The 24,649-nt window shown below is 41.5% G+C and overlaps 1 protein-coding gene across 3 annotated transcripts in view; it reads right to left on the bottom strand.

Moving 5' to 3' along the window:
- ppm1j (protein phosphatase, Mg2+/Mn2+ dependent, 1J) overlaps positions 1–20,771 on the bottom strand; it is a 36,484-nt gene extending 15,713 nt beyond the window's left edge. The window contains exons 1-3 of one of the 3 annotated variants that reach the window (XM_069941937.1): positions 20,454–20,771; positions 5,164–5,296; positions 2,013–2,339 (exon numbers count right to left, since the gene is read on the bottom strand). In XM_069941937.1, coding sequence (XP_069798038.1) covers positions 2,013–2,339; positions 5,164–5,296; positions 20,454–20,689 — 696 coding nt within the window. In that variant the 5' untranslated portion in view covers positions 20,690–20,771. The remainder of the gene's footprint in view (positions 1–2,012; positions 2,340–5,163; positions 5,297–20,453) is intronic. The other 2 variants (XM_069941936.1, XM_069941938.1) reach the window with 2 other exon arrangements.
- Positions 20,772–24,649: the final 3,878 nt, after the last annotated feature.

The raw sequence follows: 24,649 nt of genomic DNA, 5'->3' as shown, positions 1-24,649 counted from the left end.
TACAGGTACTAATCCCATACCAGAAAATCCCTCCTGAACGATTCAGGGCTTGTCAGGGACAATACCTAGGCTCTTCTCTCATGGATCTTGATACTCTCTTTATTACATAGATACATCTCCAGAGGTATCAAACAGAATAAATAACATCATTATCACCATGTAAAAAGAAGAGAGGCATGTATTTCCATTGTATCTCTTAAAATCTCAAGACATTCCAAAGCACTTGGCATTTGGAAGCAACATTTCTGCTGCATCAACATATTTGTGCAGTGAAGTCCCACAAAAAACAATGCAAAATGAACAAATCATATGTTTTGAGGGTTTGAATTATAAACAGTGATCAGAATATCAGGGTACTGGTCTGAATTGTTTATGAGCTTGAATTTACTTTTTTAAAATCTGGGAAATCAAAAGCCAGTATCACTGAGATTGAGCATGAAACTGTAAAAGTGGCCTCAGCACTCAAATGATGTCCTTTAGGAAGGAAATCCTGCTCTGGATTCTGTGACATGTATCTGCCTCCAGTCTAGACCCTATGTGGATGACTCTTAAGCAATCAATGAGAAGCTGCAGGAACTCAGCGGGTCAGGCAGCATCCATAACACCTACACATTAGATACACATTTTCGTGTCTACAAAAATACCTGGGAAATTCAAATGAAAATTAACTAATTCAGGTATTAAAATAAATCTCAAATAAAAATCAAATATGAAACTACTGAATTATTTTAAAACTTAATCTGTTTTAGTTTAACGCTGTAACAGCGCCACTGACCCGGGTTCGAATCCGGTGCTGAGCGTAAGTAGTTTGTACTTTTTCCCAGAGTCTGAATGGTTGTTCTCTAGGTGCTCTGGTTTCCTTCCACCCTTCAAAAATGGACTGGGGTTGAAGGTTAATTGGCTGGCAGAAGGGCCAGTTACCATGCTGTATGGCTAAATAAATAATGTTAGTGATGACCTTTGGGAATGCTTATTTCTGATCCCAAACAAACAAAAATCTGAACCACCCTGTCAGATGGCTTAGAAAGTCATTCGGGGCAATTTGGGGTAAAAGCGGGTCTTGCCAGCAATACTCACAAATAAACACATAAAAATGCCTGCTGTAGAACAAGGAAGTCTGCAGATGCTGTGATTAATTTAATACCCAAAACTACTGGAGAAACTCAGCAGGACACACAGTGTTCTTTATGTAGCAATGTTAACATAACATAACAATTACAGCATGGAAACAGGCCATTAGGCCCTTCTAGTCCGCACCGAACCAAACACCCCTCTCTAGTCCCACCTCCCTGCACAATGCCCATAACCCTCCATCTTCTTCTCATCCATATACCTGTCCAACCTTTAGGGCTTGAGCAGAAAACCTTAATAAAATAGCTGGGGTGGGTGTAAGGGGAAGGGTGGAGAAAGGAGCACAGGGAAAACGTCATAAGTGGATATAGCTGGGAATTATGAATTATGGGCTCAAATCCTGAATTAGGATGCAAATGCATGAATTTCTATCATTTTATTCAGGCACCTGCCTGCTTTTTGCTCATACCTTGATGAAGGGCTCAAGCCCGAAATGTTGGTTACAATAAAAGTTCTAAAATCTGGACTGCTCAGATAACGAGTCTGATTTTCCGGATTCTCAGCAGTACATCTTGGGAAATGCACGCACGCACATAATGCATGCACGCATGTGCACAACAGCTGAGAGTTTTCGAGAAGTCTGAATTTTCAGGTGATTTGGATTTCTGGCATCCTATTTTTGGATCTTAACTGTACATATCTTTGCTACATAAAGAACACTGTGCGACCTACTGAGTTTCTCCAGCATTTCTGTGGATTAAAAAAAATTCATGCATTGCTTTTGTGCCAAATTCTGGACCTGGACCTGAACCTTCAGTCTTTTACCCATTGCACCTGACACCATGACCTGAGTGATAACCAGAAAAGACATTATAGAGCTGCTTAGAAAGTAATGCTCCCAGACCCAGTGTGAATTGAGGTATTATGGACCCACAGCTCACCATCTGCTTAAAGGCATTTTCAATTGCACCAATAACCAGGTACTCATGCGAGATTTCCTTCTCCAGCAAGAACCGCGATTCACTGTCAGTGGGAGGTTCCCAGTCACCCTGATGTGCAGAGCTCTTTGCCCCCTCTGCTGTTACCGCCTCAGTGTCACTGGAAAGGCAGATCGGGGGAGGTACATCATAGTCTTGCAGGATGTTGACAATGTCACGCAGCTGTTCACAGATGTGGAGGTGAAGCAGTCTCGAGGCCATGATAGCAGCACCTGTGCCTGCATGGCCGTCAAACAATGCCCAGTAATGGAATGTAAATCCACTACCTTCCTGGAAAAAAAAAGTAAAACCACAGTCAGAGAGCAACTTCGGCTGTGCAGAAAAACTTCACTCCTCCATGTTTGCTTAATTAATACAAAAAGAGTTGGTGTGGTCATTTAACCCATCCTTTGGGTTTGTGCACGACATTCCCACAGTACAACATGTATTGTCACAGTAACCACTGTTCTGAAAACACTTCCTGGTTTAAAAGATGCTCTACAATATCTAGTGGATCATAAAGTAATGTAATTTTAATTTAGACATACAGCACTTGGCCCACGAGCCCATGCCACCTGAATACCCTACAACCCCTGTACATTTTGAAGGATGAGAAGAAACTGGAGCACCCGGAGGAAACCCATGCAGACACAGGGAGAACATACAAACTCCTTTCAGACAGCACCAGATTCCAACCCGGTCACTGGGGCTGTAATAGCTTTGAATTAACCACTATATAAACTGTGCTGGCCTTTCTGTTTCTCTTTATTTTCAGTCAAAAGTCAAGGAACCCAAAAAAATAAAAAAAGATTTGCATTCATATAGGTAGTCCCCGACTTATGAAGAGGTTCCATTCCAGCATTTCCATTGGAAGTCGAAAAAATCATGTCGAAAAAGAATGCCGCACCTACCATTTTTATACCTTATATAGTCATGTAATCGTCAAATTTTTAGGCCAAAATAAAAAAAAGGGGTGGGGGTCAACTTTTACACAGGTCGAACTTTTTACCTGCTTCTTTCAAGGCTTTGGGAGCTGGGATCGCCCATCGTTATTGAATGAAGATCTACCGGGACCAATGCCTGAAGAGGGCGCACAAAATCAGTGATCTGGCGCAGACTCGAAAGGCCAACGTGGCCTGTTTCCGCTCCGTAAATGGTTATATATGGTTATATGGCTGAGACCAGGTGGTAAGTCTGTGTTAAGGGCGTCGGGAGTTCGGATGCATGGGCAGCCAGAGCTCCGATGGGTGGGCGGCTGGGGTGAGAAGTGGGAGAGTAGTGGAGTTGAGTCAGTATCGCAAGAGAGTAGGCTGTACACTACTCTCACACGATGCTGCCATCGCCCAAAATCATGCGAGAGTAGCATGCCACACATTGCAAGTCCAGATAAATATCAGAAATCGAAAGGACAGATTCTGACCATAACTTCGAAAATTCATAAATCGGACGATCATAACTCAGGGACTATCTGTATAGTCTTTCATAATCCTGGGACCACACAAAATACTGAAGTTAGTGATTGTTAGAATGTAGGGTGCATTGCAGCCAATTTATGCATCGCAAACTTCCAGAAACAATGACTAAATAATCATACTACAGTAAATCCCCGGGTATCTGGCACCTATGGGGATTGGTAGATGCTGGATAAGTGAATTTTCCAGCTACTTGAGACTGCATGTTGTGTGATTTGGCAAACTAACCACTAGGGGGGCACCGATTTTAAATTTTCATATCTTTTACCTATTTAATCTCCACAATTTCTTTTGCTGGTTGCTTAAGGTCGCCTACTGCTTGAATTCTAGATAACGGGGATTTTACTGTACATTGTGAACTCACTGAATTAAGGGCTCAAATCCTGAATTAGGATGCAAATGCATGAGTTTCTAACGCACAACTGACAAGACTGAATGTGATGTCACAAATGGTGTTAAGTCTTCGAAATAGTGTAGAGATCTAATTCTCAGCAATATCATTTTCTCTAGTGACACTCAGATTGTTGTGTTGTTATTGCTGGGTTTCTTAGAAGGACTGGGTATTGTGGGAAACCTCTGGAAATAAACCATTCAGCTCTGAAAGGAAGTGACAGAGGGTCAACCTGTGCATAAGATAGGAATACAAGATATAATTGATAGGTTAAAAAAAACAACACTGGAGAAATTCAGCAGATCAAACCGTGTACTTTGTGGATAAACATAAAGTACATTGTTTGATCTGCTGAGTTTCTCCAACATTATGTTTTTACTTCAATCATGAGCCCCTTTTCCACTGGAACCTTAACCAGTAAATTGGCCATCGATTCCTGGGACAAGTGTCCAGTGGAAAAGGGAAACAATCAGCACGCCTGTGTCAAATGATGTAAATTGACAGTCTCAACCCCTACTCACATCCCCAGCATCAGCTGATGCCAGCGTGCCGATTAAACTAGTGGAAAAAGATCAAGTTATATCCCGGGAATATTGTTGAAGGTAGACTCTCCTATCCCTGGGGATGACGTAATCAGTGGGAAAGGAGTTTGTGCTCCGATTAAAGTGGCCCAGTGGAAACAGCAAAAATGGCTTCTTTAACCAGGACACTGCACGGCCAATTAACTGGGATGCCAGTGGAAAAAGGGCTACTGTTTCTGAAGACTTTAGTGTTTTAATTTTAAATCAGCAATGTGTACTGCCCAGAAAGGTGTGGGCAACAGGGTACTGGGAATAGCATAATCTGCAGCATAGATACCTTTCTGGAAGTAGGTCTCTGGTCTGTCATTATTGCTAATCTAAATTCTGAAGCCCACTACCAAACAACAGTGTGAGAATACTTTCACCAGGACCACAGCAGTTGACCACCACTTTGAAGGTAATTAGAATGGCTCATAAAAGTTAGCTTTATCAGAAACACCCTCATCATGGGATTGCAAACTTAATTATGATACCTGGTGGAAAATCAGAGTCAAACTGGAAAAAGGCAAAGTCAAAGACTCACTGACAAATTAAAAGTCTTATTTGAGTGGAAGTGATGTATTAAGCCAATGGATTCAGTTGAGAAATGATTTAATGATTTGGAATTGGAATGAAATCAAAAGACAGAACAATCTAGAGTGGTTAGGTTGAAATTGAACACCATTATTGACCTTTTCTATACTTTCACCATCTTTGTTGATCACCTTGGCTCTTGTACTGTTTGTTGGATTCCTACTCTCCACAATGACAACTTCACGGGCAGCTTGATCTTCATTCCGGGGACTTTTCCCTGCATTAATCACCCTTCAGAACAAAAGCACATCACAGCTGTTATTATGGTTCCTGCATTCTGTTCACAAAGGCAAAATAGATCAATGTAGCAATGATACACAGGTTTGAACCAGCTCAATGGTTTATTTTTCTCCAATTTCCGCTGTGGCAAACTTTATTCTTTGTCTTTAGTTTTTCCTGGGAAAGATATGAGGATGGTTACTACAACTAATTGGCTGACATATTTCCTATACTATAATGGTATTGGCCATACTTCAAAAGTACTTTAGCACCTTTGAAGCTTCAAGATGTTTTGAGCTCATGGTAGGCGCTACACTAATGCAAGTTACTTCTTTGGTGTCGTACAGCACAAAGAGGACCTGTTGACCAAACTCATCCATGCTATCCAAATTGGCATTCTGGGCTTGTCTCGTTGGCTTGCATAAACTCTTCCTAGTCATAAATCTTGGCTTAAATGTCTTTGTAACTGTGCCCACTTCCACAATTTCCACTGCAGCTCGTTCCGTTCCAGATGCGGACCATCTTCTAAATGAAATGATTGCTTCTCGGTTAATTCTCTTCAATCTCCCTTTAAACCTATGACCTCTAGTTTTAGAATCTATCCTGAGGAAAAAAAAGGTTGATAGTATTTACTTTATCCGTGCTCTACATAGTTTTATAAACCTCAGCCTCAATGCAAATAAAGACCCTTTCTAACTCTCCCTTGAACTCAAGTCTTCTAGTCCTAGCCACATCCTGGTAAATCTCCTCTGCACCCCTTCCAACTTATTGATGTCCTTTCGACAGCTTGGCGACCAGAACGGCATACAGTACTCAAGTGGTGGTGTCAGCAACAGTTCACGAAGCTGAATCATGAGGACCCAACATTTGCCACCCAAAGAAGTGGCAAACAGAACTTAACTCTGACTTTGCTAAGTCATGCCAGGGAACCCTCAAGTGTGCTGAGCAGCTTCTTCACTACCTTGTCCATCTTAGTCACCACTTTCAGAAAACAATGGACTTAAACCCCTAGGTTTCTCTGCTCTCCCACACTCTCCAGGTCTAAATTCTGTTGTGGACCCTAGAGATATCATTCGTCACTGTCCACTACACCACCAATTTTGGTGTCATATGCAAATTTACTCATCAGGTTACTTACTCAGTAAAGGGCAAGTTAATTGCTTTATCTTAAAAAAAAAATTGGGATTTTGTGAATTTCTGATCTTACTGAGGATGACTCATGAACAAACATGCCTAGCATTGATATTGCAAGAAGTGCTCATTCACACATATCCTGGTCAAAATTAGCAAAGAGCTACTTGATCACAAGTTATTTCCTTTTGATAAAGTTCTGAACTTCAGACATTGCAAAATTTTAATCCACAAGCCTCCAACACAACAAATTACACTGAACAATTAAGATTTTTGCTTCCTGAACACTTTTGGGTGTATGGATTTTGGACTGCTGATCATGAAAATTACTTGAAAGTTTTCCTATCACATACCCTCTTAGATATTACCTATTTTTTTGTGATTTCCTGTCATATTTCTAAGCAGACAAAACTATGAAGTGCAGCATGTCATTAAAAATTCATTTTCTGCATTCGCACTTGGACTCCTTCCCTGCTGATCTTGGTGCAGTCAGTGATGAACAGGGTGAAAGATTTCACCAGGAAAAGCAGTATCAGGGTAACCAGAATACTGGCTGACTACTAGGCATCAGATGCTGAGTACAAACGAAAATCAGTGGCAAAATATTTTTAGGTCAGTGAAGTAATGCAATGTATCTGCATTATTATTGTGGCAGAGTATATAGATACGTTTTTGGCAGATAAATTGGGAAAGGTTTGTTAGAATAGGTTACATACAAACACTTTAAAACATTTGAAATACTGGAGCGCTACTAATACTAGACTTTTTGGCACCTTTGAAAGAGCTTTGGAGAGTGCCCAAGAGACTTCACTAATAGATTGTTGTTTACAAAAAGGCAACAGATGAAAGATGTTGTTGGAGCCGCTGTTCTAAGAGGGTCATGTGGTTTTGCATGCAGGGAGAGTCAAATGGGCTGCGTGTGTGTGTGTGTGTGTGTGTGTGTGTGTGTGTGTGTGTGTGTGTGTGTGTGTGTGTGTGTGAGAGTGAGATAGAGACAGAGATCACTTCTACAGTGTTACAGCCAGCAACAGCAGCTGGGACTGGAACAGAACAAGCTGGCAAGCTTGTGGAAAACCCCATTTGGAAGATAGGTTCTTTAATTTAGGCTGGTCAAAGCCTTTGTTGTTCATGGAAGAGGAGAGGACTGCCTGTCTAATGTTTCACTTGGAATAAGAGAAACAAGAAGGAACTCTGTGGTGACCTGACAGAAAGAGGTTATCATCTGGAGAACCCTGAGGGGGAAAGTTTTATCAGCAGGACATTGGAATTGCTGATTAAAAAGGAATCAGTTGTGGGTGTCCTGGAGCAACAAATCTCTGAAAACTGACAAGAACCTTCCTGACTGGTAACCATTTACCTTTTAAGCACTAAAGCCTGGTGAACTTTATAAATGTTAAATTCTGTGCATAGTTTAAGAATTGCCTGCAACCAGTGAACTTGGAGGAATGAGAAGTGAGATTGGACTGCGAACCAAAGAATGTTTCTGCACTTACGCATACACTTTAGAATTAGAAGGGGGTTAAGTTAGGTTAGTTAAGTCAATTGTGAGAAGTTAAAGTGTGATTCTGTTTTCATGTTTAAACGTAATTAATCTTGGATATGAAATATTAGTAATTTGTTCTAACAATTCCCTTACTTTTGGACAAATTCATGTGGAATGCAGAAATGTACCATCTGCATTACCACATCTAAAACACTTTAGATAAGTCCAATTTTATTTTATGCAACTTACACAGGGTGATATATAATTGATGTAAAAAATTATATTGTACCAATTTGTATCATACATTATACATTATCACATATGTCAGCTTTTGGAAAGGAATATCCAGTTATTTCATTCCCCATTCTCCTCCCTTCCCTATCCCCAAACTTGAAACATCTTTTCCCTTCAAGTATATATAAAATTCTCCTTTGGAAGTTACTACTAAACATGCTTCTACAAATGAGGTAGAATTATTCCTGATCTTAACATCTCACTACACAAAATATGTGCCATCATTTCTATCTCTGGTTCTTTTGATCTGTGGTCACTGATGCACCGGGAGATGACAGCAGCTTTTATCCATTCCATTCGATCAAAACACTCATTGAGAACTTGGAACTGCTCAGTACTGCACTGATGGATCAACCGAGATTTTGTACCCTGGCTCTTGAGCGGGGTCTCAAATTTAAAAAAAAACTGAAGAAAGCAAGCAAGAAAAACAGGAATAAAAAAAACAGAAAAGAAGAGGAAGTAGAAAAATGGAAATAGGAACAAAGAAACATACCCTCAGACCATAGTGAACTCTTGAACAAAGCGCCTTAAATGAACATTAGCAAAGGAAATGGTTTATGATAGTTCAGGCTTTCTAGCACCTCTCTGTTTGTGCAGGAAGTCTTGTTGCCTAGAACTAATCTGTGGTTAGAGCTCAGTGTTCTTCAGATCTCACACTTACTGGAGGACTTGCTATCTTTAAAAGCAAATTACAGGGGAGGATATCAGATGTTAAGTAAAAGCAAGGAATTATCCTCTCTCCTGCAATTAATACTGTGTCAGCCACAAACGAGCCTGCAGCTGACGTGGACTTTTTACCCCCTCCATAAATCTTCGTCCGCGAAGCCAAGCCAAAGAAACATAGGATAACATTTCTAAGTCATTGTATATGAAGAGAGAACAAAATTATCACTGGGAATTTAATGGTTAAAGATAAGTCTAAAGGGTTGGATTTTAAGTAAAAAATCCAAAATTCCGGATGCCAGAAATCCAGACTACACAAGAATCTGGACTTCTCGAAAACTCTCGGCTTTCGTGTGTCTGCATAAGCGCCTCAGGTGTGCAGCAGCAACAAGCGACCGTGTGGAAGTCGCAGAAATTGGTCCCCTTGAAGATCAGAGTGGTCAGCTTTGTATAGAGCTGAAAGAGATCTTAATTTTTTTCCACCAGGAAACAGACACATCATTGTGGGAAGTAAGGAAAGCAAGCAGCAAGGTCATGAAACCTATACATATTAAAGAAGGAGTGCTTGCTGTCTTAAAGAAAATAAGGGTGGATAAATCCCCAGAGCCTGACAAGATATTCCCTTGGAGCTTGAGGGAGGCTAGTGTAGAAATTGCAATTGATGAGCAATTATGGATAGATTTGTATAGAGACAGTAAGTCGAATGCAATTAATGTATGATACAAATTGGTACAATATAATTTTTTACAACTGTGTAAGTTGCATAAAATAAAATTGGACTTATCTAAAGTGTTTTAGATGTGGTAATGCAGAGGGTACATTTCTGCATTCCACATGGGTTTGTCCAAAAGTAGGGGAACTGTTAGACCAAAATGACTAGTATTTCATATCCACAATATCCAAAATTATTTTTGTTAGTGAATGTTGAGGGAACCAATCCTAAACAAAGTTTGTGAAAATAGTATTGGCAGTAGTAAGAAAATGTATTGCAGTCTCCTGTTAGTCGGATTCTTATTTGGGCATAGACAGATTGCATGTGGAAATACAAAAGCCCATCCCATTGGAAAAGATTACATCTAATTTTAAAAATAAATATAACACATATTTACAAATATGGAGCCCATATATACATAAGATAGGTACTGTGGGTTAGTTTAATCCTTTTCTAGTCACTATTTCCTACGACCTCACCAGATAGAACAGATAAATACTTGATAGTTAAGTCCTTTGTGTTGCCTGGCCTGCCTTAGTACAATCCAGTAGCCTTATTTTTCTCTTCTCTTTTTCTTTTCTTTTAAATATGTTATGATAGAATATTAACATGTATAAGTAATGATTGATTTCCTTTTTGGGTTACGAGGTTAGGGAGGGTTTTAGTTTTTTTTAAGGAGGGGGTCATTTAAATTTTTTTTGTAGTCATCATTAATCTGTATATGAACTCTCTATACTACATGTATGAAAACCAAAATAAAATATTTTTAAAAAATTTGCAGGGGCTCTGGCAGAAATATTTATAATGTCCTTAGCCATGGGTGTGGTGCCAGATGATTGGAGAGTAGCTCATGTTGTTCTATTGTTTAAAAAAAGGTTCCAAAAGTAACCCTGGAAATTATAGGCCAGTAGGCCTAACTTCAGTAGTAGGTAAATTATTGGAAAGTGTTCTAAGAGATCAGATATACAATTATTTCAATAGCCAGAAACTGATTAGGCATACTCAAAATGGCTTTGTGCGTGGTAGGTCATGTTTAAAAAGTTGTAAAAGATTTCACAGAGGTTATGTTTCAATGGATTGGAATCGTGGGTCTGTTGATTGAAAATTACATTTTTGGTGGTGTGCATGTTGGCAAATTATACAAATTGCAACACCCTGCACTTCCCTTAGAATTTCACTTGATTAATTTACCAGCTTCATTTAATGCCTTACCCTCGTGTCACTTGCTCAATGATTCCAGATTTGACCAGAACTTTTCACCTTTCTCTTTTGAACAACATCCACATCCTGCACCAGGATCAGTGGAAAGTGCATGTCTTATAATTAAAGTGACAAAACGTAAGGAAGCCACATATCCACTTGTCATGGCCCATGCACTTTGCAGCCTCTCCCAACCAATCTACCTCAACTCCAGACTCACAAAAAAAAAATCAAATGATCCTGCAGAATATGGGTAATTTAATGCAAAGCCACAGAAGCTCAGAGCTAGCTGGTTTTTCTATAATGGGATTCTCCTGACTGCATTGTAATTAAGTCTAGAAGGAAAACAAAGTTGATGTTATTCCACTACAGAATTTCTTTGCTGAATCTCTATGAATTGAAAACCCATTACTGGAGGGTAATAGACTTGAGGGAGAGTAGTATGTATTAATAAATCAGCATTTTGAATAAATTGAGTTAAATGTTTTAACTTGTTTAATTTTTTGTTTAAATATTTAATTTTTTTGTAATCAGTCAATTGATTATTTTTTTTAAATGACATGTTTCTAAATTGAGAAGCGTTAAAAACTCTTGACAGGTTTGATAGATGGCAAAAGCCGGTGCCATTCATGAGCCAGCAATCATTTGTTTTAAACGTGAGTTGTGGGTAGTTCTGGCTCACCAGCATGATAACATTATGTTGCCACGTAGGAACAGGATGGTATATGGAAGAGCCAAGTTTGCACTTAGCTGGTTGGTCAGTATACTCTGTGACAGATTATAAATATGATTTTGGGAGATAAATTGGGGCAGGTTTTTTTTAAGTTTAGGTCACATACAAACACTTTAAAACAGATCTTATTTAAAATACTGGAGCTCTGCTTATGATAGACAGGCCGGCACCAAGAGCCTTTGCAAAAGCTTTGGAAAGTGCTCAAGTGACTTCACTAATGGATTGTTGTTTACAAAAAGGCAACAGATGAAAGAACTGGTCGGAGTCGCAGGCTGTCTGGAGTCTGAAGAGGGTCATGTAGTTTTGCAAGAGAGAAAAAACAGGCTTTCTCTGAGAGAGAGAGAGAGAGAGAGAGACAGACAGACAGACAGGCAGACAGGCAGGCAGACAGACAGGCAGACAGACAGAGACAGAGAGGAAATTCAGTTCTGCAGTTTTACAGCAGTTTCAGTGGGCCTTTTCCACTAGTTTCAGGTGAGAGAGAGAGAGAAGAGGAGAGATTGCAATACAAGTATATAGCAATACAAGAGAGCAGTGGATCAGAAACTAGCAGGTGATAGATGGAACTAGATGGGGAGGGGATGATGTGAAGATGGAACCAGCATGGGGAGGGGGATGGGAAAGGTGAAGAAAGGGAGAAGAAAATCAAGATGACGGGTGAATGTGCGGGAGGAGGACATTGGGGATGTGGGTTACCTGAAATTGAAAGTTTTACTTTCCTTGTCAGTGTGTTGCAAGCTACCCAAGTGACGTGAAATGTTGTTCTTCCAATGTATGTTTAGTCTTTATATAGCTATAGAGAAGGCAAAGACAGATGGGTTATTGTGGGAATGGGAAGAAGAGTTAAAATGCTATGTGACTGGAAGCTTGAGTCAACTGTGCTCTTGAAAACAGTCACCTCATCCATGCTTGTTTTTTCCTAATATACAGACGGCCATATTGTGAGCAATGAATATAAAGGAACAGGTTGGAAGTGGTACAGGTGCACTTCTGCCTCACTTGAAAGGGCAGTTTAGGTTCCTGGATGATGGTAAGGGAGGGGACGAAGCAACAGATGTTACTCCTCCTACAAGTCGCAGGGAAAAGTGCAAGGGGACAAGGAGTAAGGAGCGATGAGAAAACCAGGAAGTCGTGAAGAGAGTGATCCCTACAGAAAGTTGAAAGGGGGTGGGGAGAAAAGGGGAAGGTGACTGGTCGACAGAATATCAGAGGATGATGTGTTGGATGGAGAGACTAATGACAAGTTTTGCACAAGTGTAAGAAGTAGCAATCAAGTAATTGATGTAGCAGAGAATTGGGGAGTGGGGTAATAGGCTTGCAATGAAGACTGTTCTATGTAACCAATAAAAAGCATAGTTAGGGTCCATGCAGGTGTCCACAGCTAAACCTTTGATCTACAGAAAGTGGGAGGAATCAAAAGAGTTCATTGAGAGCAATGACATGGCCTGCCAACTGGTTGGGTCTTTGTTCAATAGAGAAATAGCCTCAAGACCTTTCTGATGGGGGAATGGAGGTGTTTAAAGACTTGATGTCCATAATTAAGATGAGCCCATTGGGATGACGTTATTTAAATGTTGCAATGCTCGAGAAATGTTCTGGATGCAAGTGACAAGGGACTGGGTAAAGTCAGACAGGTTGGAGTTCAGGAATGAAGTTCAGTGGGGAAGAGCAACTCAGAGAAAGCAACAGGAAGGCAGAAATACATTGCTCCCATTCCCTTCCCTTCCCACTGGGTGTTGTGTATCCGCAAGGTAAGGAAAACAGGTTGTGTATTTTAAAAAAAAAATGGTTCAAGTCAAGTCAAATCGTGTTTATTATCTGACTCCACATGTACAACCCGATGAAACAGCATTCTCCGGTCCTCGGTGTAAAACATGCAGACACACAACCAGACAAAACACACATACGGACAAACAATACATGAGACAAATATTCATATGAACAAATAAATAAATATTGTTTCTTGAATACGAGAGTCTCGGATGGTTAGTGTGAGCTGTTCCTTTGGTCGTTCAGCATTTTCACTGCCTGTGAGAAGAAGCTGTTCCTCAGCCTGGTGGTGCTGGCTCTGATATCTCTCGCATCTCTTCTGGCATTTTTACACAGAAACTTCAGAATTATTCCAAAAGAATTAGCATACTTACTCTGGTGTGTCTGAATGTGGTCATTTACACAGGGGTTCTTATGGTTCTGTGGATTTACCCCTGATCCATTTCTCTGCAGCAACCATACCACTCTATGATGCAGCCGGCCAGGACGATCTTGATTCTCCTCATGTAGGATTTGACATAATGGTGGCCTCTAGCCGTGCCCGCTTCTTCAGTCTTCTCAGGAAGCCCATTCACTGTTGCCCCTCCTTGATCAGCAAGGAGATGTTGAGTGTCCACGATAGGTCACTAGTTAAGTGAACTCCAAGGAACTTGATGCTCTCCATTCTCTCCACTACCGAGTTGTGTGTAGTGGAGGGTGGTCGTTCTCATCCTTCTGAAGTCCATGATCATCTTCTTCATCCTGTCCACGTTGAGACTCAGATTGTTACTCTTGCACCATATCACAAGATTTTCTACTTCTCTGTAGAGCAAATCATCATTGACTCAACCCAATGATAATCGCTTATTGACTCTCTGTGAATACACCCAGCTGTCTAAACAGTTCACAAAAGGATAAACTGATGTGGCCTTCATATCCCTGCTGCAGCTCAGACACATTAGAGTGTTCAGCTTGGATTGTGTGCCAAAATCTTTGGATTATCACTGGGCAGCAAAGATTTTTTCTGCCTAAACACTTTTGGGTCCACTTTATGGACTTTGGACTGTTGATTGTAAAAATTATCTTCAAATTTTCCTATCACATTTTTAAAAAAAAAAAGATATAACCTATTTTTGTGATTTCCTGTTATATTTTAAGTCTACTTCACGTATCTAAAACCATGAATTGCAACATGTCTTTGAAAATTCATTTTCTGCATTGGCACTTGGACTTCTTCCCTGCTGATCCTGGAACAGTCAGTGACGAACAGGGTGAAAGATTTCACCAGGACATTGCAACAGTGGAAAAGCGGAATCAGGGCAACTGGAATATTCATCAATACTGGCCGAATATTGTTGGTTACTGACACAAGAGCCATCAAATACTGAAAATAAACAAAAATCAGCGACAAAACGTTTTTAGGTCAGTTACACTAATACAATGTGTCTGCATCATAAGCAATTAAAGCTGCTAAATTCAAGATGATGATGTTTTACTGACTCCAACTCAAAACCAAATTTGATCTTTTATTTCATTGCTAGCCAGACGTACAATTTTGATTAAATGGAAAGACAGTACTCCACATACACAATGGTTAAGTGATATCAAGTCTTATCCAAGTCTAGAAAAAAATTAGATATGTTATTAAAGATTCAAATATTAACTTCCAAAAGACATGGGGCCCATTTAATGGACTATTATCACAACCCAAAGAATTAGGGAGTTTGGATGCTGTCTGATTCCAGGTTGGTGCCACCGATTTCCATGTATCTTTTTTAAAAACCTTGCTTAATGGTCAGGGTTTATTTTTTCCTTTCTTTTTTTTTTATTTAGGATATTCTTTTTTCTTTCTTTTAATTTTGATAATAATAGATAACTGTTTGGTTCAACTGTGAATAATGTAAATATTGATAAAATTATTATAGAAGGAGAAGAGAAGGAAAGAGAATTGTTAACCTATTTTGTTGTTAAATCTTATTTTACTGTAATGATTTTATGCTCTGTGCTCTGGATTTTCTTATGACAATATTATATAACATTTTATTTTTTTAATCTTTTTCAAATCTTACAGTGCATTGTATAAGTGTTCAAGTGTTTATATTGTAATTTTAAAAAATGGAACATGCTAAATTCAATAAAAGTTAATTGAATATTTCTCAAACTTCCTATGTGATACAACAAATCTGAAATTGTCTTTGTGTTCATTTTTAGCGCTTGCTCTAATTTGTGTATTTAGAGGGGATTGTGGTGCAGTTATAATTGGTGGTCGTGAGGTTTGGCTTTGACTTGGGTTCAGCCTTCGCTCCCGCCACTTCCCTCCTCCTTCCATTTTTGAATAGGGCGTTGAAGCTTCCGTCTTTGTGTTCATCTTGAAGTTGTCTATCACAAATCCCAATTTATTTTCTGGAAGCAAATCTTTTGGAAAAAAAAATTGTTGTCCAGAGTTATCTGTGGATATACCCAGCTCTCTAAACAGTTCCTAAAAGGATAAACTGTTATGGGATTTATATCCCAGCAGCAGTTTAGACACACTGGACTGTTCATCTTGGATTACGTACCCAAATTTTTGGATTAACTTTCAAACACATGATTTTCTGATTCCAATGACAAGAGCAGCATCCACTGAGCTACAGCCAAGAGCAAACATTGAACAGAAAGCTACCTGTCTGCAAAGCAATTTATTAAAAGGAATTCCAAAATAAAATTAATTAAACCATTCAAAGCATTTTTTTTTGTTGGTCATTCTTTATCAAACATTTGAGAAATAGAGCACTGAAAATAAGTTTTGTAGCATCCATTTGTTCCATGTCCTCTTGGAATCAACATCAAATACTTTGCTACAGAATTTTATCCCTCAAATTATTTACATTGAAGGAAAGACTGGATAATTACATGGAGGGGAGAGGATTGGAGGGGTATGGACCAGGTGCTGGTCAGTGGGACGAGGAGGGTGGGGATTTGTTCCGGCATGGACTAGTAGGGCCAAACTGGCCTGTTCTGTGCCGTATATGGTGATATGGTGAATTGCAGCAATCAAATCCATTCAAGGCATCAAACAAATCAAATCTCTTCATCCCAGGGGAGAAAAATTACCAGGCATAAAAATTGCCCTATGAAAACTTGTTTAAGAATCTCATTAGATCACACAATCCAAAGGACTTGATCTTGTGTACTCTCAGCATCCAAGTACCTATTCAATTAATATTCTTTCTGCAAAGAACAGGCCATCAAAAATGAAATCTTACCATCAAATATCTCATTAATCCCTTTTCAACCTGAACCATGGACACAAGTTCCTCAGAAACATCGATCCCAGACACTGGACTTGGCTTTGAATGACAGAGTCTCTAATAATACAATTGGGAGACATGAAGAGCTTGGAACAAGCCCCACGCACCAACCCATTTCTCGTTAAATCTCTCAGAAACAACCCTCACTTAAAGAGCTTTACAGAGCACTGAACCAAAGTAGTGTAAAAAATATATTTCTATGTTTTTCCTACAAATTGGCCATTAGGGACAAAGAGGGGAAAAAATGAGAGGTTTAACTTCAGGCTCTCCACCTCCAACCCTCAGTCACCCATTCACCAGGGAGGACCAACCTTTTGTAGCTTTGGATGAATTTCAGAATGGCATACATTTACATGGGCGAGAGAATGGTCCAGCAAGTGGAAATGCTGCTTCACAGCATCAGTGACCTTGGTTCAATCTTGACCTCCTGTGTGACGTGGATTTCCCATGGTGGCTCCCGTATCCTTCCCCATCCCAAAGTTGTGTCAGTTGGTAAGTTAATTGGCCACTGTAAATTGCCTCAGTACATTTATAATGTTATAAAGATCTGTTATCATTGTTAGTACAGATCCCAACCAACCACAAAAGAGAGATATCTCAAGTCTTGGGATGCAATCATTCATTGAACCACAGAATAGGACAGATGTCTGATTAGAGCTGGGATCCTGCTTTTGATTTGCTGACATGGAAAATTCACTAAACAACCATCTATTTCCTGGGAGCTTATTGCATTTCACCAACATTGTTATTTTCCTCGTCTTTTGGAACCTTACCTCTGACTTTACAGTCAGGATATCAAGTGACATTGCTACTGGAGTCCGCATTGAGCAAACTCTATTAAAAACAAATTAAAAGGCATGATCGGAGTGATGCGAAGGTGATTACATCATAGTGATTGATTTGGTTTGCAGTCCCCTGATCATAGAGAAAAAATAATAATTTGTTTTAAAATATTTTTAAAAACTTATCAAGACTGTTTTGAAACATTTACATATGAATAAAAGCATCTTCTGTTTCATTGATATGAATGGCCTCAGGGATCTAATGGCAGGGGTGAAGGGGTGATTGATTAAATCAGCCGAAGGCAGCAATGCTGCATCATCTGTAAAACAAATCGCCCTCGGGGCAAGTGGCCAATTAACCTTGGAAGGCAACAGGAGCATTTAGGGAAACCATTTTACCATCTAGGTAAACTTGCTTTTATTTTTTTCCAAAAATAGACTATTCACAATAAATTATTTACAAAAATAACTGTTCAAAGTCCATAGTGTCAGTCATATCTATCTTTCTTTGGCTTGGCTTCGCGGATGAAGATTTATGGAGGGGGTAAATGTCCACGACAGCTGCAGGCTCGTTTGTGGCTGACAAGTCCGATGTGGGACAGGCAGACACGGTTGCAGCGGTTGCAGGGGAAAATTGGTTGGTTGGGGTTGGGTGTTGGGTTTTTCCTCCTTTGCCTTTTGTCAGTGAGGTGGGCTCTGCAGTCTTCTTCAAAGGAGGTTGCTGCCCGCCAAACTGTGAGGCGCCAAGATGCATGGTTTGAGGCGATATCAGCCCACTGGCGGTGGTCAATGTGGCAGGCACCAAGAGATTTCTTTAGGCAGTCCTTGTACCTTTTCTTTATCAATGTACATTGTTACATTTGTCCTGTAAATACACCATTACCACCCATGTGGCACCTTGTCACTTCTCTCCCTCTGTTGTTTCAGGGACTTCCTCTCAGCCACTCAATGCCCAGTAATGGGAGGATTCTAGACTGTGGTCCTTTCCCACACAGCCCTCGCATGAGCTGCACCAAGCCTCCGTGCGTCCCTTAACACACACGTGCTCCTGCAGCCAGGAATGTGCCAGTCAGTATGATTCCTTCATTTCCATGTGCTGAAACACCAACAGATTTTGGGCAAACCAAAGAGCATCTTTCACCAAGTTGATGGTCTTCCAGCAGTTCTGGATGACTGATTCTGTGTGTGTCCCTAGGAAGAGCTCATAGATCAGAGAGTCCTCTGTCACACTGCTGCTGGGGATGAACCGTGACAAGGACCCTTGCATCTTTAACCGCACACTCTTTGTGAATCTACACTCAGCAAAGAGGTGGGCAACAGTCTCCACTCCACCGCAGTCACCACGTGCGTGGTGGGTGATGTGGCAGTTGTATAGAAAGGATCTGACTGGGAAGGCTCCTCTCCCCACCAGCTATAGAAAGTCCTGGTGCTTGTTTGTGAGCCCTGGCTATGAGGCATTTTGCCAGATAACCTAGATGGTCTGCTCCAGGAACCACCCTGTCGAGTCCTCATCTCTCAGTTTCTAAAGGATGTTCTGTGCTTATCATTGCCTGATAGGCTTGTGGTCCAAGGTGTTAGTCTAGAAAAACTTTTCCATGAAGGATAGGTGGTGCAGCAAAGTCCAGTTAACTAAAGGTTAAAGGTTCCATTATTGTCACATAATATTACATTTAGAATGTAACATATATAAAATTCTTTAACTATGATTACCATATGGAAGACAGAGAGTCACCACTTTGTCCTGCGCCCCTCACAGAAATGAGGCCCCAGCGAGGAACAAACTTGTGACCCCTGGTTTACAAGGCCAGGGCTCTACTCACTGTGCTATTGGAGCTTGGACGTTGCATGGCAATGGGGCCAGGCATATCTATACATCCCCATCAATGTACATTGTTACATTTGTCCTGTAAATACACCATTACCACCCATGTGGCACCTTGTCACTTCTCTCCCTCTGTTGTTTCAGGGACTTCCTCAATACCTGCAAACTTCTCTCTGGCAAACACAGGAGGTCAAGATTGAACCTGGGTTAATCAAATTGCAAGTCAGCAGGCTCTATTTTACTGCACCACCTCTCATTTGCAGGTACTAAATGGAGTCTAAGTTAGACAAAAGAGACACAGTGTGGGTAAACAGGCGATGTTCTAATCTAGCCAAGATTGATCCCACAGGGAAGAGATTTGCTAGGTCATGACACTTCCACCCAGTGAGGTTATGATGCCAAAACTGACCATTATGTTTCCTACATTATACAGTAACCACTGGTGTCATTAAGGGGCGTGGACTGCACCAGATCACACCATTGGAGGGGGTGACACCAAAAATAACTGTCTATAAAACTTTTGTTCAGTGTTTCAGCAGAAATTCATTAATTTTATAAAAATATCCCTTTAGTTGGTGAAAAAAAAACATTTTTCATAAGCTCATTTTACATGTATCAATATTTCTACAAGGTTTTTGAAGCTTGGTCAGAGCTCCGGTCAGAGCTATCATTATTACCCAATTGCAATGATGCATCGAATCACTATAAGCACGCGCTGTTGTTTTCATTGCTGCTGGTATTTTTATCGTTGCTGCCTTTGTTAAATTTCCTGGCGTTTTCGCCACAATATTGTGGCAATTAGTATTTGTAAATATAATCTTGGAATTTAAAGCTGTAACTTTAATTTTGCTACTTGTTTAGCTCACTACTATTGCCATGCATTCAGTGATATACGGGAATTACGAGTAACATTGGTACGAAGATACATTACTAAAGATTCTGTATGATCTGGTATGCGAGGAGGTCCATGGGGGGGGGGGGGGGGGGAGACTCCATGAGGTACCGCACTAGATGACACCAACACCAGTGACGCCACTCACGGTAACAACCCATCAAAAGTAATGTGGTTACTGAAAAATAATTTACGACGCTGAGATAGTAAATAAATCTTGATATATAAATGTGATTCAAAACTTTTGCAGCTTTAACAGTTCCGAAACAGTCCCAACTTTGCCCCTGGCAATTTGCTGAGTTAAGCAAGTTCTGCACTCTGTCTTCCCCTTCACCCAGTGCTGGTCGCAAGAAAGATGCAGCCCCCTCCCTCCTCTCCCTTGTTGGAGTGCGGGCTCTCAGTCTTGGCTTGTACTCACTCGGCGTACCCCGCGCCCCAGGGCAGCAAGCCCTTCCTTCCTTGCCCAGGTATCACGATGGGTCTGCTGCTGTGATCCGCCGCTCGCTGCGCCTCCTCGGGACTCAGGAGCAGGAACAGCGGCCGTGTGTACGGAAACCGGGCGCCAGACTCCGCGCCGCTCCCAACGCTGGAGCTGGAGCCCGGAGCGATGCCACCCACCAGCTGAGCGACCGCCACTTTCATCCGACCGATCATCGTCCGTCCGCCCAGCGCTGCCAAGGCAGCAAGCGCACCCCACCGCTCCTTCCGAGAGTCACGTATGGGCGGGGGCAGCGGAGCGCAAACGCCGGCTTGGGACCCGCCTCCCGGTAATTCAGCACCCAGACAAGCGGCGAATGAATGTGAGCGGGGAAAGAGGAACATGGAGAAATAGGGTGTCAAACTGCAGACAGTGGATGAAGTAAAAACACAATGTTGGAGAAACTCAGCAGGTCAAACCCTGTCCTTTATATTGCAAAGTTAAAACGTTTTGGGCTTTCTGAACTTTAAATGAATGGGAGGGGAGGGGGGGAGAAAACGACACTATATATTTGAAAAGAAAAATGCATGTATCTTGATCAATGTGGTTTATAGTGTGAAAAATAAAAAAAAACAACGTTTTGGGCTTGAGCCCTTCATCAAGGTATAAACAAAATGTAGGCAGGAGCTGAAGGTAAGAATAGTTTCTATGGTAGAGGATTCAGGACAAGAGGGTATAGCTTCAATTTAAAACATGCAAAAATATTTCTTTAGTCAGGGGTCCTGAGTCAGTGGAACTTGTTGACACTTGCGGCTGTGGAAGGGCGGGGGGGTCATTGGGTGTAAAGATACTTGATTCGTCAGGGTAAGGGGAGAGTGGGTGGATCGATCAGCTCATGATTAGAATGACTGAGCAGACTCGATGACCAACTTCTGCTCCTTTAGCTTGTGATCTCGTGACGCAAAAGTGCTGGAGAAACTCAGCAGGTCCCCTGATTAAGAGCTCAGACCTGAAACGTTATATATTTTGTCCTCTTCAAGGCATGCTAAGTTTCTCCAGCACTTTTGTGTATTAATCACGGCGCTTGCAGACTTTCCTGTGGTGTTGAAAGATGTATGGGAAGATAGGTTAATGGGGTTGTGAGGAGACTAGTAAAAAAAATCACGTGGAGATGTGGTGGAAAGGGAGGGAGGTTGGTTGGAAAGATGTTAGCAGGGATGAGAGGTGCGGTGAGTGGGAAAGGAAGCCAAAAGTTGAAACTTGGCAGGGGAGGGAGATGAAATGGCAGGGAGAATAGTTGTGGGAGGTAGTAATATCGTTAAGGTGGTGGTGGGAAATTGAATGGGAAAAGAGTGTCGGGAATTGAGCTATGGAGTGATGACTTGTGGAACTGCAGTTGAAATTGAATGGTGAAGAAAGTCGGTGTCGGATGATGGACATCAGACTTACAATGAAGCTGTCCAAATTTCAAATCCAATCTGTAATGATCTCATTGGCAGTGGTCAGGAAGTGCATAGCAGTTACCTGGAAGTCTGACTCCAGCTTCAGCATTGCGCGCTGGAATGCAGAAATGCAGAGCTGTGTTCCCCTGGAGAAGATTACCTACAATCTCAGGAAAAAGTATAGTACCTTCCTTAAAATTTGGAAACCGTATTTAAATTTCATAGGTGCACAGCTATAGGGCAGGCTGTCCTGCCTCACAGCCTAGCTCCATCCCATCCTAATCTGAAAAAAAAGCCATGGAAAGGATATTGGCCAGGTCACGGGCTGCCGGGGTGTAACAAATCCGCATATCCCTGATTTTAACCTTTGTTGTGGACATCTTGAATGTTGTATGTTTTGTGGTTGTCATGTGTGATAAGGTGGGGGGGAGGGGTAGAAAAAGGGCTCGGACTCGAATCTTGTATAGAAATGATGACTAAGTTTTGATGAGCGTTGATCACTATGAATTTGTAAACTGATCAATAAAATATACAAAAAAAGAGTCGGTTTAGGATAAGAGAAGTTCTGGTGGAAAAGGAAACAGGAGAAAGATGGCAGGAAGGAGTTAAACAAGAATATTTGCAGGCACTGGAGTCAAGTGCAATGTACAAATATGCTGGAGAAACTGGACAGGTCAGACACCAGCCATAGGGAGTAAAGTCTAACTAATGTTTCAGGCCTGGGCCCTTTGTCAGGTATGGGCAAAAAGATGGCAAGAAGGTGCTGAAAAATTAAAGGAGGGAGAATGGAAATGGGGAGTGAGATGGGGAATTGGTGACCATGGTGGAGGGTGAACCAAGATTGGAGAAGAATGGAGTTGGAATTGATTGGATGAGGAAATGAGTGATGATTAGAAAGGAATGGGAGGAGTAGGCAGGAATGAGAAGAAACAGTAGTGGGATGGAAGATTGGTGTTAAGTAGGAAGGGAAGGTGTTTCAAGGGAAGAGGAATGTCAAGTCAAGTTTATTGACATCTTGTACTACCAGATGAAACAGTGTTCACCAGTCCTTGGTGCAAAACATGCAGACACACAACCAGACGTAACACCGACAAACAACACATATGCAGGACAAATATTTCATTTACACAAATAAATAGATATTGTTTAATGAATATGAGTGTCTCAGATGGTTAGTCTGAGCTGTTCCTTTGGTCGTTCAGCATTCTTACTGCCCATGGGAAGAATCTGTTCCTCAGCCTTGTGGTGCTTGCTCTGATCCTCCTGTATCTCTTCTCCGATGGGAGCAGCTGAAAGATGCTGTGTGCAGGGTGGGAGTGGTCCTCAATGATTTTGCACACCATCTTCAGACAACAATACCAGTAGATCACGTTGTGGGGGGGTGGGGAGGGGAGATGTGGGCTTGAATATCAGGGAAGAGGTGGAAAAGGACAGGCAAAGTACCTTTGTGCAAGGACTGGTGGAAAGGCAATAAACTTGCTGATGGATTTGTATGGGAAAGGAAAGATAATGAAAGAGTCTGCAACAAAATTTGGTGGGGGGAATAGATTGAGTGATCAGTCAGAGTTTATTTGTCATTTTTAAAACTGTAAAACACCCATAAAAATGAGATTGCATTTCTCCAAGACAAGATATTGCATAATAACATAATGCTATGCACAAGACCAAACATAGGAGCGGGCAAAATAAAACCACTGCAAGCAATTGCTGTGCAGCCATCACGAACCACAGCCGCCATCTTGTCACAGCCTCCCAATTACAATTTTAACACTTACAAATTAACAGCATAACATTGCATTAAACTTTGAAACAAACTACCTCAACAGAATGTACAAATGTAACGGTGAATGGAACGTTTATAGTCCGAGACCAATCCGTGGGCTCAGTGGGACAGGATAGCAATGTCCATATCAGCAGAAAGTGACTCTTGACTCAGCAGTTGCCATTCCCCCCATCCAGAGGCTGCTGCAGCCTTCTGCTGCACTGCCGTCTGAGGTTTCCGACCACTACCGGGCCACAGATGGTAGCAAGAGTCCTCCAGCCTATTTATTCAGGGAAACTCCTTCAGCCTACAGTTCCTTGGAGTGGGTGCCCAAGCCAGCATGCAGCCCACCGCTCCAGACCCTCTGACTACTTCCTTGACTCTTCGCCATTCTTCCAGCTCGGCACACCGCCGCAACGCAGAATGCCCCCCGCAGCCACACACCACCTTGAGGCTGCCAGCTGCTGCCCTGTTGATTCCAGCCTTGACGTACTGCTGACTCCAGCGGAGAGGTGAGGGAACAAAATTCAGAGAAAGAGAGAGGGTGCCCTTTACTGACCTGATCTAACACTGTCCCCGTCACACCATTTCAAGCGAAATTCATTCTCTCAGAATCTTAGGCAACTGACCTTCAGTTTCTTCCAAGCCCGGTGTGCTGAAACTAATTATGAGAACCCTACAATGGCCCTGTCCATATCGAAGGGCCAAGAGAACTCTGAACAGTCACTATTGCAATTGGGATCGTTAATGTTCCTCTTTTTAACACCCATTTATAACCATATTACCACTTACAGCACAGAACAGGCCAGTTCGGCCTTACTAGTCCATGCCGTAACAAATCCCCACCCTCCTAGTCCCACTGACCAGCACCCGGTCCATCCCCCTCCATGTAACTATCCAGTCTTTCCTTAAATGTAACCATCAATCCCGCCTCAACCACGTCTGCCGGAAGCTCATTCCACATCCCTACCACCCTTTGCGTAAAGAAATTT

Source organism: Narcine bancroftii, chromosome 5 (assembly GCF_036971445.1).
Source record: "Narcine bancroftii isolate sNarBan1 chromosome 5, sNarBan1.hap1, whole genome shotgun sequence".
NCBI lineage: Eukaryota > Metazoa > Chordata > Chondrichthyes > Torpediniformes > Narcinidae > Narcine > Narcine bancroftii.
Note: the sequence above shows the minus strand (reverse complement) of the source record. Positions and strands in the feature narration are given on the sequence as shown.